The sequence below is a fragment of the Arvicola amphibius genome, chromosome X (genome assembly GCF_903992535.2).
Source record: "Arvicola amphibius chromosome X, mArvAmp1.2, whole genome shotgun sequence".
Lineage (NCBI taxonomy): Eukaryota > Metazoa > Chordata > Mammalia > Rodentia > Cricetidae > Arvicola > Arvicola amphibius.
The window spans coordinates 34103496-34119376 of NC_052065.1; the positions used below are offsets into that span (position 1 = coordinate 34103496).

The following is a 15881-nucleotide window of genomic DNA, read 5'->3' on the forward strand; positions in this document are numbered from 1 at the left end:
CAGTGGTGGCACATGCCTTTAATCCCAGCACTCAGGAGGCAGGAGGATCTCTGTAAGTTCAAGACCAGCCTGGTCTACAAAGCTAGTTCCAGGACAGGCTCCGAAGTTACAGAGAAACCCTGTCTCAAAAAACCAAAGAAAGAAAAAGAAAACGCCAACCTAGCTGGCCATTCTCTCCATCCATGGCGGATGGTATTTTTTGGTTTGGTTTGGTTCCCTTTTTTTTTTTTTTTTTTTTTTTTTTTGGTTCCCAGACTTGGCCTAATTCCCATCATAACCTGTTCCCACATCTACCTCCTAAATCAGCTCCTGGCCCTAGGCAGTGTTTGCTCTTGCCTACCCCTGTCCATACTATTTTTTCTTGGTCTGATGTATTAGAGTGAACTTATCCTTCCATATAGTTCCTTTTAGTCCCCCATCCCACCACTTTGTATGACAGAGGTACTGTACCTCTGGGTGTCTCATGGTGGTACCATCTGTTTAGAGTTTTCCTACTATCACACTTTACTGCTGTTACACCATTACAGGCAAGCAGTACATATACTATTCTTTGCACTGATTTTTTTACCATCTTGGTTCCTTCATGGGCATCCTACATACTTTGTTTTCTACCTCTTTCATTATAACTGATTCTCTGTACATTTTAGTATCTTTACCACCACTACTCCTGGATTCTCTTGTATATGATATCGTTGTCCATCGATACCAACTTCTGAAACCATGGTCCATGCCTGTAATCCCAGCACTCTGGAGGTGGCCTGAGCTACATGAGACCAAAATATTAGAACAGCTAGTTACCCACTAATCCTGGCTGTATCTTAGATCACTACTGTGCATACCATTTTACTGCTGTGTATATATCACTACAAAACCAGACTGGTAGGAAACAGGGCTTAACAAACCAGTGTTGGGCCCCCTGTACCTAGCAGACTTAAGAGTTAGAACAAGAGCTAGTGCTTCTTGTGCTGGTACTATATGCCAACCAATTACTCAACTATTTGTTTAGTAGTGACTGTGCCACTATTATAGGTATTTGAGACATTAGCAAATAAAACATCTCTGTCCTAAGGCTTACAAAACTTACATAATAAGCACAACTAACTAAAGCTGAAGGGCTGGAGAGATGTTCAGTTAGTAGCACTGGCTGTTCTTCCAGAGGACCCTGGTTTGGGCTTCCAGCACCAGCATGCCTAATCAAAACTATGTAACCATGGTCCCAAGGGATCCAGTGTCCTCTTCTGATCTGGACACCAAGCACGCACATGGAACACACACAGATATACCTGCAGACAAAACCATACACAATCATTTTTTAGACATGGGCAAGGGCTGTAACTATTGCTTACCTAGCATGCACCAAACTGAGTTCAATCCCCAGTTCTGTATAGAGCTGGGTGTGGTGGTACATAACCTGTAATTGCAGCACTGGGGAAATAGTTGGAAGAGAAGGGTTTGTGCTAGCCTGGCTTATGTGAAGTCTTGTTTCAAACCAAGCTGGGTTGGTAAAATGTCTCAGCAGGTAATTATCAAGCCTGACAACCTAAGTTCGATTCCCAAGTACCACTTGGTGGGGGACAGAGCCAACTCCTGCAAGTTGTCTTCTGACTTTCTTGTGTGCCATGACACAATGTGTCCATACATAAATTTTTAAAATTGAATTCCATTCATTTAATGGGGGGGGGGGCGTCACATGCCATAGTGTATATGTGGAGATCTCTCCATCATATGGGTCCCAGGGATAGAACTGACACAATTTTGGAAGCAGGTACCTTTACTTGCTGAGCCATCTTTTCAGCCTTTTCTTTTTCTTTCTTTTTTTTTTTTTTTGAGACAGGGTCTCTATGTAGCCCTGAAACCAGATATGTAGGCCAGGCTAGCCTCAAACTCAGAGATCCACCTGCCTCTGCCTCTTGAGAGTGCTGGGATTAAAGGGGTGCACTACTATGACTGGCCTATAAAATTTTTTCAATGTGTCCCAGGTATGTGTTGTGTGTGTGTTTTAAGAGTTATGTCATGTGGATGTGGGAGGAGGCTAAAAGGGCATCCTCACTATGTAACATTCTGATGGACTGAGGTCCTTTTTAGTTTCATATTTTTTTTAGTTTGGGGTTTATTTTATTTTATTTTTTTTTTTTGAGGCAGGGTTTCTTTTGTGTAGCCTTGACTGTCTTAGAACTAACTCTGTAGACCAGGCTGGCCTTGAACTCAGAGATTCACCTGTCTCCCGAGTACCACCACCATCTGGCTAGTTTCATATTGTTTATACTATTGGTCAAAGTGCTAACTATAGGGAACCACACTCGATGAGAAAAGCAAGTGAAAAATGTAAAATGAAATATTTGTGTCCATGTGTGTTTACTCACTTCATGTAATTATATATTTTAAAAGAATGACAATCCCTGGAGCTGAAGATACAGGCAGTTCTGAACCACTTAATGTGGGTACTGGGAACCAAACTCAGGTCTTCTGAATGAGCAGCAAGTGCTTGTAACTACTGAGCCATTTCTCCAGCCCCAGTCCCATTATTTATTTTTTAATTGTTTAAAAGTTGATCAATGAGTCAGGCAAATGGGCTGAAAATGTAGTTCAATTTGCAGAATGCAAAGAAAACCAAGTGTGGTGGTGTCTGTAATCACATTTGAATAGTGCGGCCAGTTTGGGCTACAAAAGACCCTGTCCAAATACAAAACAAGTGTTGACCAAGGCTGTATTAGTTCAACAGTGGAACACACACAAGGTTGGGAATGGACTTTAACACTGCAAATAAATAAACATCTAGAAATTTAAAACCACATTTTCGAAAGGCATAGAGCCAAGTGGGGATCTGGAATAATGGGATTGCAACAGGAAGAAACGAGGAATATGGATGTAGGGCAAATGCATTCCAGGCAAAGGGAACAAGTAAGTATGAAGTCCTAGAGGCTCAACTGTGCCTGCTATACTCAAGAACAAGTAGAATTGTTCCTGTTGTGAAAGGGTAGGAGATTAAGTCAGTTAAGTGACAGATCTGATGTCTATCCTAGGTCTTCAATGGCTGACTAAATCCTTGCCAATGAACCTTGCTTGAAAATCCTAACAGGGAAGGAAGGGAGAAGGGAAGGCAGGAAGGCCGACCAAGGGAAGCCCAGAAGAGGCAAGGAAGTTCCTTCGTCCAGTGTAAGTCTCAGAAGGCCTGCAGCAATATTTGGGATAGATATGGGGGAAATCATCATTTTCTAGGGAGAGGAATGAGAGGTTAAATATGTGCTTGGCAGTTGGCCATGTAAAAGAGCCTAGTAAGTCTGGTGGGCAAGATGAGGTAATTGAAAGGTTTCAAGAAAACCCAATCAGAAAAAAAAGAAAAAAGAAAACCCAATCAGGGGAGCATGTAAGCGAATGTTAGGGTGAGGAAGCAAGAAGCTCCGCCCAAGCCAAAGTTCTTAACAGCTCTGTACCGGACCCTGCACCTCTTAAACGTTCGCCTTTCCCCTCAGCCTAGGTTCAACCACACCAAAAAGCTACAGGAGAGCATGGTAAATGGTTAAGGGAGGGACCCAATTTAGTGAGTGCTCTTTGGGCCAATTATATTACGGGATATTCAGAAAAATTCTGAGAGGCGCTCAGAACAAAAAGGCGAGCCCGAAAACCAATAAAAAACCGTGCAAAGGACAAGACAAGCTGAAGGAAAAGCGAGTCACGCCTCTTCAACTTTGCCACGCCCCTCATTCTTGCTCAGCCTCACCACAGGGAACAAGTCTGATTGGCTGAGCGACAAATTTTAAAGGGCGGGGCTACATACGTTTCGCAGTGGGTAACGAGCTGGAAGTGGAGGGAGGGCTGCAGGGCGGGGCTATCTAAGGTAGGAAAGGCCAATGATAATTCAGGACACCTCGCCTAGAAAGTCATCTCGAGCCTTTAAATTCTTGTTTCCCGAGGCACCACAAAGGACTAGAACTGCTAGGCTCACCAGTTCTTTTCCTTCTTGCAAAAGTCCCCTTTGCTACCATGAGGGTGTACCAAGTGAGACTGTAGGGGAATCAAAAGGTAACTGGTACGCTGGGCTACTGGCTGCTGCTCACCTTGATGCTATTAAAATTCTGGCAAGATCAAGACTGACTACTAACCCACCTCTACATACCCTGGCGCCGTTTCGAGGCCAACGCCACATCCCCTGGTGGGCACGCAATGGCCGCACCCCCTTCCGCTGCAGACAGGTCTCTTGGTACACTCAGTCCGAGGTGAGTCTCCTCCTTCTTCCTTTTCAGCGTGTGTGTGCGCATGCGCGGAGCGCGGCGCGCGCGGCTGTTGGGCCGCTGGCTGTGGGGCCCTGGGATCCGCTGCGTCCCCGCGAGCAGTTCGCTTTGAGTCACGAGCCGCCGTGAACACCCGGATTCCAGCGGGCGCTTGCGAGCACTGGGGCATCGCCCGCAGCGGCCAAGCTCATGGCCGGCTGAGCGGGACGCCGCCTCCGCCTCAGCCGCCGCCGCCGCCGCCGCCGCCTCTTCCTCCTCAGCCGGCGGCGGCCCGGGCCCAGCAGCCATGGCCGAAGACTACTGGGACGGGCGCCTGCGGCGAACTGGAGGAAAAGGAGGTCGCGCGGCCTCATCCCGGGCCGCCGCCCCAGGCGCCGCCGCGCCGGCCCCGAGGCTCTGAGGTTACTCGCGCGCCCCCTCCGGTGAGCGTGTCCTCGATACTTAGGGTGGGGGATGCTCTTCCTAGAGAACCAACCCCATTCTTGGCGGTGCTAGGACAAGAGTTAGGGGGTTCTGGGCAGCTTGGCTGTCAGGTGCCCCCTCCCCTTCGACTTTCCCAGAATGCACCGGGGGGTCATTTGGGGCCTCCCTGACCTTGGCCCCGCCCTGGGCCCCTGTCCTGGGAGCTGAGGATGGGAAAAGCTCTGGATGCTAAGGGGGAGAAGGATGATTAAAGGACTAGAGTTATGAGAGTGGATTGATGAAGTAGTCGTGAAAGACTCGAGGTTGCTAAGGGGGTAGTAAAATGCCTTGCGACTGTGTAAACCTTCAGGCCCAGTGAATGCTTATGGAAGGGGGTTGCAGGGCCATGAGGGACGTGAGGATGTAAAACGGGGTTGTGTGTAAGGGCAGTTTCAGAACATGCTAGTGGAGGCCAGGGCTGCAAAGAAGCCCACTGTAAATGGAGAAATGGTGGTAGAAATGCCATAAGGTGTGCCAATAGAATCAGGGTTCTGAGGCCCAGTGTGTGGTGATGAGGGTCAGGATAATGTTAATATTGTGTTTGTCCACGGGGTTAGGGCTGGCAGCTTCTCTAGATTCGGGGTGTGTTCATGGAGGTAGTTGAGTGTGTGCTGATCAGGGAGGGTCAAGATCTAGGTAGTGTGGAGCCCAGTATATGCCAGTGCAGACAGAACTGTTGAAGGACCCGAGGGTGTGTGTAATGGGGCGGAGTGGTCTAAGGCCTGTACTGCTGGCTACCAGAAGTGAGCATACATATCTATGGGAGAGTGCCAGTAAATGAAGTATAAAGAGCTCAGCACACCAAGGCTCAAGGTGAAGTGTGAAGGCAGAGAATGTGGCTTTCCAGAAAGTGTGAGGTAATACTATATATGAAGTTCTAGAGCAGTGGTTCTCAACCTGTGAGTCACGACCCCTTTGGGGTCACATCAGAATGCTACATATCAGATATCTGCATTACAGTTCACAACAGTAGCAAAATTACAGCTATGAAGTAGCAATGAAAATAATATGAGGTTGGAAGTCACAACATGAGGAACTCTGTTTCTATTAAAGGGTGACAGCATTAGGAAGATTGAGAACCACTGCCCTTGAGGCTGTTACTGTGACTTTAGAACCATACAGACACTTAAGGTATGCTTTTGGGAGAAGAAAGCATGTAGTAAAATGTGATGAACATCAAAACCCTGTGCATATTGTGTTCTTCCTGTCTGTGGGCCACTGAAGTGAGCTGATTCAGGGAGTGCTACAGGGGTAGAGTTTGGGGGATGGGAATCTAGTGTGGTGGAAGGAATAGAGCTGTGAAGGAAATCGACTGAACCAAAGGGTTAATAGTGGGGAGGGGGTGTTGAAGCAGAGGGGCCTTGAATAGGTAAGTGTGCCAAAGTGAATTGACACCAAAGAACTAGTGTATGTTAATGGGGGTCAGGGTTAAATAGAGGAGCTGTAAATGAGGGTCAGTCTCAAGGTATGCTTAATAGGGAGTCAGGACTGCCTGAGGCCCAGTATGTGCTAGCAAGGGTCAAGATGAGTGAAGATTCAGTTTGTGCTGAGGGAAGGGACAGTGTAGTGGAAGTATGGGACAGAAAGTATGTTAATGATGTTCACAACTGTGAAGGTAAGGACTAGAGAGATGGTTCAGCTATTAAGAGCTTTTACTACTTTTCCAGAGGACCTCAGTTCAGATTCCAGCATGCACATCAAAAGGCTCACAACTGAATGAGCAAAACTGGTCGGGAATTGTACAAGGTTCACTGTGTACTGATGTGGCTCAGAGCCGTGTGAAGGTCCAGAGAATGCTAATTTGGGTCAGCTGAGTGCATGTTAATGAGGATCAGAATCCAGAGGGGACTCTATGTTACTGAGGTAGGACAGTGCTACAGAGAGGCTAACAAGCATCTAGGCTAGGAAGGGACTCAGAATGTGGTAGAATGTTGTGGTGACAGGAGTTGTTTAAAGGGGACAAATACAAGCAAACAATTTTGAGTGCTGAAGGGAGTTAGAGGTGAAAAGAGAAATCATGAGTGTTTTAGAAGTTAAGATGTAGTGAGGGCCTATAGAGGTCAGGGCACAATGGAACATGTTGCCATATTAGAGTTGGTTGGAGTTAGTGTGAATGTCCTTGCTATGAAAGTAGCCTGGGGACGGGTGAGTGTGTCTTTGAGGGGGTGCCAAGAAGGACAAATACCATATAGTTGTGGAATTCTAAGTCCTGATTCTTCTTCCTTCACTTATTCTGAAGTCTGTAAGCTCAGAAAACTGAAATTATGGTATTTAAGTTTTGCGCTCATAAATGTTTAAGTATATCTGTTTCTAGGGGTCTGCCCCCTCAAGTTGTATAACTGTCTTCTTAAAATCCCCCAAAACATGAATTCTGGAAAATGACCAGTCATTGAGGGTTCCAGTTCGAGGTCATAAATTAATTCATAGCTCCCTCTCTATCACTCATTTTCCTAACCCCTTACCTTATTCTTGTCACCACATATAAAATAACTGAGTAGGGGTGTCATAAGGGGACAAAAGGAAGTCTTTGGCTGCTTTCTAGGCCTTAGATCCAGTGTTCAGTCTCCAAGGTAAGGATTTTATGGTATTCTGGGTTCTTTGTGGGTGGATCTTACTCTTATCTATCTGAGGTTTCTTCTGCTAGGTTTGGCTTTGCCTCACCTTCTAGAGGTGGTAGGCAGAAATGGGAGGGGAACTGCTGTGGTAAGTAAGTAAGCACTTTGTTTCAAGGTAACGGATGAACTATTTCTCTTCTTGAATCCATCCCTGGCCTTATCCTCAACCTCCTATCTAGCTCTGCTTCCCTTGGGCCTTGGGCCATCTTCAAGCCCTGCTGTGAGTACAGATGGTTCCTGAACCAGGTCTTTTCCCCCTCCTTGCTGGTCCAGGAGGAAGCAGAGGAATGCCGACCTAAACCTTTTGGTGGCCCCATTCCCTTCAGCAGCCCATCTAGGTCATCTTCCTGTCAATTCTAGCATCCCTGGGTGTCTTCTTTGGGGTAGTCTGTAAATGTCTGAGACTTACCTCAATAAAGGTTGGCCCTAAGCTCTCAGCCCCTTTATTCACTGCTTCTTTATGTACTTTTTGAGCTTCTACTCAGTGTCAGTCACTATTCCAGGTTCTTAGGATATAGCTATGGTCTCAACATACAGAAATTACCCTGGTGGAGTAGACCTTCTAGTAGCAGTGGTGAGAAGACAGTAAAAAGTATAAGAAAATAATAAGTATTATTTCTGAGGTCATGGTGAGAGCTAGGGGACACATTGGCAAGGTGAGGGAGCTCAAGATAGCCGAGACTTTAAATAAGATAACTCATGAAAGCCTCATGAAAAAGATGATATTTGAACAATGGGCTGTAGAAGACTGGGTGAGATGTTTTACAGTCTTTGAAACAACCAGTGTACAGATCCTGAGGTATAAACTGCTGGAAGTGGTACAGAACCGCAACTAGGATTGATCAAGGAAGAGGTGAGACCAGAGAAGTAATAGGAATGAATGAATGAGATATATATAAGACATGGGCCACAGTGAGGACTGCTATGTTTATTTGGGATGATAAGGAAGGTCTGGTATATTCTCTAGGAGAAAAGAAATATGACCTGGCTTTGTAAAAATCTGGGTTTGGACCCTGTCAAACCTATCTAACAGCCATGAAGATAGCTGGTGTGTGCTGAGACATACCCCCAAACACAACTCCAGTGGTTGGGCCTCAGCAGCCCTCCCCCCATTTGGATAGAGAAGTGGGGTGATCCATTAGTCACCATGACAGTGGTTGCTGGGGGAGGTGGGAGGGTCCCTGTGGGCCACAGAGAGCTTTCTGCCTGGCAGTTGGGGGCAATGTGGGGCTGGTACCAGCGAAACATGCCGTTCTATGGGCATACCCAGGACCTTGACACTAGTCCTTGGGTTCTAACTGAACCCCTTGTCCCAGCTATGACTGCGTCTGTCACTGCTGCTGCACCTGAAGATAGCTGCTGTGGAGTCCTATGCTCCCACAGTGAGACTATTGCCCTAGAGACCAACAATCTACTGAGTGGACCCTTGCCCTCAGACAGCCACTCAAGTATTAGTACCCAGGTAGACTACTTAGGGGAGGGCTAACAATGACAAAGGGCCCTGTCCCTGCCAAATTTTCAAGGATCTGTAATAATTGAGTGGGCACTGACATGTTCTTGGTTGTTGTAGTCTTTCAGGGGCCCGTGATAGTCAAGAAGATGCTAATGTAGTCCCCATTTCTTTTCATGTCTCCTGTCCAGGTTGCCATGGATCGGATGAAGAAGATCAAACGGCAGCTGTCAATGACACTCCGAGGGGGCCGAGGCATAGACAAGACCAATGGTGCCCCTGAGCAGATAAGCCTGGATGAGAGTGGTGGAGGTGGTGGCAGTGACCTTGGAGAGGCCCCTACCCGCTTTGCCCCTGGGGAACTTCGCTCTGGTCGGGGCCCACTCAGCTCTGCACCAGGTGGGTCCACTTTGATCATTCTCTCTCCCTGCCCCAGCTCCCAGATACTTCCAGTGTGTTCCTTAGATTTGTTTTTGTCTTCCTTTCTTTCATTTTCTCCTCCTTTCCTGTCATCCATTTCTAACACTCTTTCTGTACCTCCTTCCTTGACTTTATATTCAGGCCCCAGGAGGAGGAATGGTACCTAGCCTATTGCAGCCACCCCAAGGCTGTCTCTGCCTTTTTCCTGAACTGTGGTGGCCCTGTCAGTCTTGTTGGGTCTATCTTTCCCTGGGTCTACCTTCTCAGGGCTCTTGGCAATGCCTGTCACCGCTAGCCTTCTGACCTGTGGGCAGCTACCATCATCTCTGATGGAGTACTCTACTAGATGACCATGTCCCTTCCATATCTATCCTGGGCCTACCTGGATATCCTAGTCTGCTCTAGGGATCATGTACATACACTTGGATATAATGAAGGAGTGTATTTATATTGGGGGTGGGAGGGAGTATTTTTTTTTAAATCTTTTTTATGATTTATTTATCTTTATTTTATGTGCATTGGTGTGAAGGTGTCAGATCCCCTGGAACTGGATTTTCAGACATTTGTGAGCTGCCATGTGGGTGCTGGGAATTGAACCTGGGTCCTCTGGAAGAGCAGTCAATGCTCTTAACCACTGGGCCATTTCTCCAGCCCTGGAGGAAGTATTCTTGACTCCAGTGGTCTGACTTTTCCCTCTCTCCACCACCAGAGATTGTATATGAGGACATGAAGATGGGGTCTGATGGGGAGAGTGACCAGGCTTCAGCCACATCCTCAGATGAGGTGCAATCTCCAGTGAGAGTACGCATGCGCAACCACCCACCTCGCAAGATCTCCACTGAGGTGCTTGATCCCTGTCTCACTGATGGAAGAGTTGGAGGATGGGGTTGTGTTTGGGGAGGTAGAGCTTATGATCATGCTTCTTTTTTATCTTGGCTGCTAGGACATCAACAAACGCCTGTCGCTACCAGCTGACATCCGGCTGCCTGAGGGCTACCTTGAGAAGCTGACCCTCAATAGCCCCATTTTTGACAAGCCTCTTAGCCGGCGCCTCCGCCGTGTCAGCCTGGTAAGCATCTTTTTTTTTTTGTCTGCTACCTGTCCCACTCTCCCAGTGCCCTTCTCCAACCCTGCTTCAGCATACCTCCTCTACCCCGCAGTCTGAGATTGGCTTTGGGAAACTGGAGACCTATATCAAGCTGGACAAGCTGGGTGAGGTGAGACCATCAAAAGAACCATGGTGAGAATGGGGGTCAGTATGAACTCCATGCAATCTCATTGCACCTCTGCTGTTGTACTTCCTCACATTCCAGGGTACCTATGCCACTGTCTATAAAGGCAAAAGCAAGCTTACAGACAACCTTGTGGCACTCAAGGAGATCAGACTGGAACATGAAGAAGGGGCGCCCTGCACTGCTATCCGGGAAGGTACAGACCCCATCTTAGACTTTCTTGACTCCATGGCACACACAGTCTCTATGATGAGTGAGGACAGAGACTGGGTTTTTTTGGACTGTCTCTCCTCACCTGTGCAACATTGTGGCCTTCATGAGAATGCATACCATCTACATCCCAGGTAACAATCAAGAGAATTAGGGATCTAAATGGATCAAGGAAAGTCAATTAAATTGCAAATTATGGTGTTTTTTTTTTTCATTCTTTGAGCACTCCTTAAAGTGTTAGAAAATCATATAGAATAAATTTGAGTTACACACAAAAGAGGTACAAATTCCAGCCTCTGTACTTAGGTTTGGACAAGGCCTCTTCCCAGAGAGCAAAAGCAAATTGTAAAAATATGGTGTCATAGGCCAGGTGGTGGTGGCACATGCCTTTAATCCCAGCACTTGGGAGGCAGAGGCAGGCAGATCTCTGTGAGTTCAAGGCCAGCCTGGTCTACAAGAGCTAGTTCCAGGACAGGCACCAAAGTTACAGAGAAACCTTGTTTCGAAAAACAAAAACAAAACAAAACAAAAAATATGGTGTCACATGAAGTTGGGCCTATAGTCCCACGCTCTTGCTTAATAAATACTCTTGTCTAAGCTTTATTTTCTACACTTGGACCATTGAGACACACCTACTTCTTAGCATGTCATAGATCAGAGCTAGATGCTCTGAGGTATTACTTTAAACTGCACAGGGAAAGAAGGAAACCCTTAGTCTTCTATCTGTCTGGTTCTTATCTTTATTTTGAAGATGGGGCTCTCACTCTTGCTCTATTTTGTTCCATACTTTCTACAGTGTCCCTGCTGAAGGACCTCAAGCATGCCAACATCGTCACACTACATGACATTATCCACACAGAGAAGTCCCTCACCCTGGTCTTTGAATACTTGGTAAGGTTGGATAACAGATAGGCCCCAGGGAGATGGGGAAATGGCCATGAGCCATAGTGTGTGACTCTTGTTCCTGTATTACCTCTTTTGTCCTCAGGACAAGGACCTGAAGCAGTACCTGGATGACTGTGGGAATGTCATCAACATGCACAATGTGAAAGTGGGTGTGGGACAGAAAGCAGGGTTAGGAGGGATCCCCCCTTATCCACTTATTGTACAGATCTCCCAGAAACAGCCTTTACCTGTATGATGTTTTTGCTGGGAGCTCTTTGGGGGCATTAGGAGCCAGTCATCTTTTGTATGATAAGAGGTTGGACTCAGTGTCTGTTGGGAGGGATCAGTGCCTGCCTGCTGCCAGGGGATGGGCTTGTGGATATCTTTTGACTTCTGCCTGCCATTCCTGGGTCTACAGCTGTTCCTGTTCCAGTTGCTCCGAGGCCTGGCCTACTGCCATAGGCAGAAGGTGCTACACCGAGACCTCAAGCCCCAGAACCTACTCATCAACGAGAGGGGAGAGCTCAAACTGGCAGACTTTGGTACCACCAGCCCCCCTTTCTTCCTGCTGACTCCTCAACCTTATTCTCTAAGCAACTCAACTTCCTTATGACCAACCAGCCTCATTCTCCTCCAGCCTCTCCAAACTTTGATTATGGCAGGCATTCTTAGCCCCAGTTGTACTCTGGTCCAAGCTTTGTCCACAGCTGCTTTTTTCCCCCCTCTCCCAGGCCTGGCACGTGCCAAGTCAATCCCTACTAAAACATACTCCAACGAAGTGGTGACACTGTGGTACCGGCCCCCTGACATCCTACTTGGATCCACAGACTACTCTACCCAAATTGACATGTGGTGAGAAGAGGTGGAAGTGTGGAAGGGAGTGACTGCCCAGCCAACTGTCCCCTACTCATGGTGCCTTTCCTGCCCAGGGGTGTGGGCTGCATCTTCTATGAGATGGCCACAGGCCGGCCCCTCTTCCCAGGCTCCACAGTGGAAGAACAACTGCACTTCATCTTCCGAATTTTGGGTGAGGACGTTTGTGCCTAAGGACCTGGGGGGATATGCAGGGAGGACCTGATATGTCTTGTGTAACTCACCTTCTGTATTAGGAACCCCAACTGAGGAGACATGGCCAGGCATTCTATCCAATGAGGAGTTTAGAACATACAACTATCCCAAGTACCGAGCTGAGGCCCTTTTGAGCCATGCACCCCGGTGAGGCTGATGGGTAGGTGGATTTGGGGGCCAGGGTATCTGAACTTAATGTAAAGTGCATCCCCTTATCTTTATGTTAGACTTGATAGCGAAGGAGCTGACCTCCTCACCAAGCTGCTGCAGGTGAGACCATCTTTTGAGGCCAACCTTAACGGGTGGGGTTCCAGGTTTTGGGACCTTCCCCATGGGCAGGCTCTGGAGGAGGGCAGGTCAAGAGACCTATGTGTTGAAAATACCAATATACTCTCTTCTGTCCAACTCAGTTTGAGGGTCGCAATCGGATCTCTGCTGAGGATGCCATGAAACATCCATTCTTCCTCAGCCTGGGGGAGCGGATCCACAAACTTCCTGACAGTGAGTGGAGCTGGGGAATGGATGGCTCAAGTTGGAGTTGGGGAGCAGAACCACTGGAATTTAGGGTGCTAGTTTGTACCATCTCTAAGGAGGAAACAGCCTCATGCATGTGTGGCAGGTTGTATTTATTAGGAAGAAATTTCGTTTTTATCTTGGAGTCCTTCCACTTTTCATGAAAATTCTCATATAGTACATATAGTTGCAATATCAAAAAAAAAGGTCTACACCAGTTTTTGCAAACTAAACACCTATGTAATTTTCAGACCATCCAAAACCAATGGGAAAGTTCCCTTGTAGCTTCCTTATATTGTCTTTCTCATTCCAGGTCCCTTCCTGGAATAATAGAACTAGCTTGGGGGGAGGGGGGGCTGTGGATTCGGGAGATTCTTTGAGGTAAGGTGTGTACTAGATGTTAGTGTTAAGGCTTCTGTACTGGCCTGTCCTTGGGGTTCTGACAGGAAAAGTCCTCAACTGCAGCCACTAAGAGCACCTCCTGTGCACATTCACTATGTTCCCTTTAAAAAGGGCCCTGCCCACCTCCCATCTCTTCCTCTTTCTGTCACTTTTCTCTTCTCCCACTCCTGTCACCAGAGGGTAGTCTCTCCATTCCCCTCCCCACTTTTTCCCATTCCCTCCCCCCATGACAACCCCTCCATGCGAACCCTATCACATGGCATCTTTTTCTCATCTTTTTATATTAAAAGACTAGGTAGCCCTGGCTTGTGGTGGTGTGATTTTTTTTGAGACAAATATTACTGTGGATCAGGTAGACCTTAGGCTTGTTACATAGCTTAGGATGACCTTGAACTCCTCTTCTTGCCATCACCTTCAAGTGCTGAGATTAGGTTGCACGTCACCATACTTGACTTTCTTTTTATGAGACGAGACAGGGTTTCTTTGTAGCTATGGAGCCTGTCCTGGAACTAGCTCTTGAAGACCAGGGTGGTCTCAAACTCACAGAGATTTGCCTGCCTCTGCTTCCCGAGTGCTGGGATTAAAGGTGTGCACCACCACCACTCGGCCATATTTGACTTTCTATAAAGATTTTTTAAAACCTCATTTTGGTGGGCTATTATTTTTATTTTGGGGGGCAGTCTTAACCCTTTCACTGTACTGCCTAGGCTAGCCTGGAACTTGTGACAATCCTGTCTCAGACTCCTAAGAATTGAGATTACAGGTTTGAGCCACTATGCCTGGCTTACAAATCTCAACACATGGAAGACAGAGGAATGTGAATTTCTGTAAATTCAAGGCCAGCCAGGTCCACATAGTGACTTCCAGCAGAGCCAGGGTTATAAGGACCATGTCTCAAAAACAAAACAAGTTTATTACACAAAAATGGATCACCTTTCATATCTACCCACAGAATAAATGATTAAATCCCAAGCCATCACCTTTCTTGTAGATTTGTAGGTAGTATTTATATTAGCATTATCATACCTGATAAACAATACTTTTTTGTCTCAATGAGTGGTCCAGTAGTAAGTTGTCCATGTCCCATCTTCTTTAGTTTTTGATAGAAGAAAGTCTTAAAGTAGGAGAAACTTGTTCTAATTCACAGAGTGGGGTGGGCCATGTTGAGTTTTGTTCTGGGTAGACCCATGGATCATCTTCCACTTACATGTCTCTATGTCTCTTCATCCACAGCTACTTCCATATTTGCACTAAAGGAGGTACAGCTACAAAAGGAGGCCAGTATTCGGTCCTCTTCTATGCCTGACTCAGGTAAGTGTGGCCCTCCCCCTCCTCTTGCTCCACCTATCTACCTGCTTGCCCACTAACAGCCATTCATTCTGTTTTCCGCTGCAGGCAGGCCAGCTTTCCGTGTGGTGGATACCGAGTTCTAAGCCAAGATCTAAGCCACAGACCAAGGTCCCAGCAGGCAGCAGCTGGGGGGATGCCACACCCCTCACAGGGCAGTCCCCATCTGCAGCCCTCCCTGCTTGTTGCCTGCCTACCTGCCTGAGCCACACTTTCTTACCAACTTGTCCCCTGCCACCTGCCTAAACACCCAACCACTGGCCTGTCAACCATCGGCCTGTCTGCTGGGTGCTAACAAAGCTCTCACCACTAATTTGCTTGATTGTGTCTCTGTCTTAGTAGTTGCCGGCGGACGGAATGGCCATGTCAGTCTCCCACATTGAGGCTAGGCCTTCCCCTCTTCATCACGTTCTCCCACAGGACCACTACCCTATGGCCAGCCAGAGGTTTGGAGCTAGCCCAGGCCAGGGCTCTTGATTGACTTTGACTAGAAGGTGGTGATGGCCTTGGGTCTGAGGCATCCTCTGCCTGCATTTCCACCTGTCCCACCTGCCTCTGTATGGGCCTTTTTTTGTTAGTTTCTTTCCATTGTTTTTTATTATTATTTTAAATGAGGTTCTCACTTTTTAATGCAATATCTCTGTATACAGACTGGTTGGGCCCTACTCCCTGAGTGTTGGCCTTCCTACAGTATTTTGTGCAATGAAGTCCCACTCCCAGCCTTTCAGAGGCAGGGACCCAGACCCTATTCAGATCCTGACCATCACTAACTAGACCCTGGGATTGACTATGGGAAAGCATGCCTCAGCCACTTTTCTTCCCATCTAGTGTCCCCAGCTATAGGGGGACCTGAGAACTACCAGAGACTGGGAGATGGACATTTTGGGGGCCTATTATTCCTTCCTTCAGTCCTGTAGCCGGGGCCTCCTTCCTTCTCAGGGTCTCCCCAGCCCAGCTCTGCCTAGCCCTCCTGCCCTGTCCTACTCGGTGCTGTTGAGTAGGGGCTCTGCCAGGAATTGACCAGCTTAGTGAGGAGCCATATATA

General features: G+C 47.4%; 1 protein-coding gene across 4 annotated transcripts; it reads left to right on the plus strand.

Annotated features, from left to right (window-relative positions):
* The first annotated feature begins 3855 nt into the window (after positions 1 to 3855).
* On the plus strand, positions 3856 to 15149 carry Cdk16 (cyclin dependent kinase 16). Of its 4 annotated transcripts, none has more exons than XM_038317038.1 (16): positions 3856 to 4217; positions 8951 to 9158; positions 9889 to 10022; positions 10123 to 10248; positions 10319 to 10396; positions 10493 to 10607; positions 11418 to 11512; positions 11610 to 11672; positions 11925 to 12048; positions 12238 to 12358; positions 12436 to 12533; positions 12616 to 12721; positions 12811 to 12844; positions 12985 to 13075; positions 14723 to 14800; positions 14885 to 15149. In XM_038317038.1, the coding sequence occupies exons 2-16, from the start codon at positions 8957 to 8959 to the stop codon at positions 14920 to 14922; spliced, it is 1503 nt and encodes a 500-aa protein (XP_038172966.1). In that variant the 5' UTR covers positions 3856 to 4217; positions 8951 to 8956; the 3' UTR covers positions 14923 to 15149. The 4 variants fall into 4 exon arrangements, with proteins under 4 accessions (XP_038172966.1, XP_038172965.1, XP_038172967.1 ...); XM_038317037.1 differs by having other exon boundaries at positions 3857 to 4217; positions 12802 to 12844; XM_038317039.1 differs by having other exon boundaries at positions 3859 to 4217; positions 10340 to 10396; positions 12802 to 12844.
* Positions 15150 to 15881: the final 732 nt, after the last annotated feature.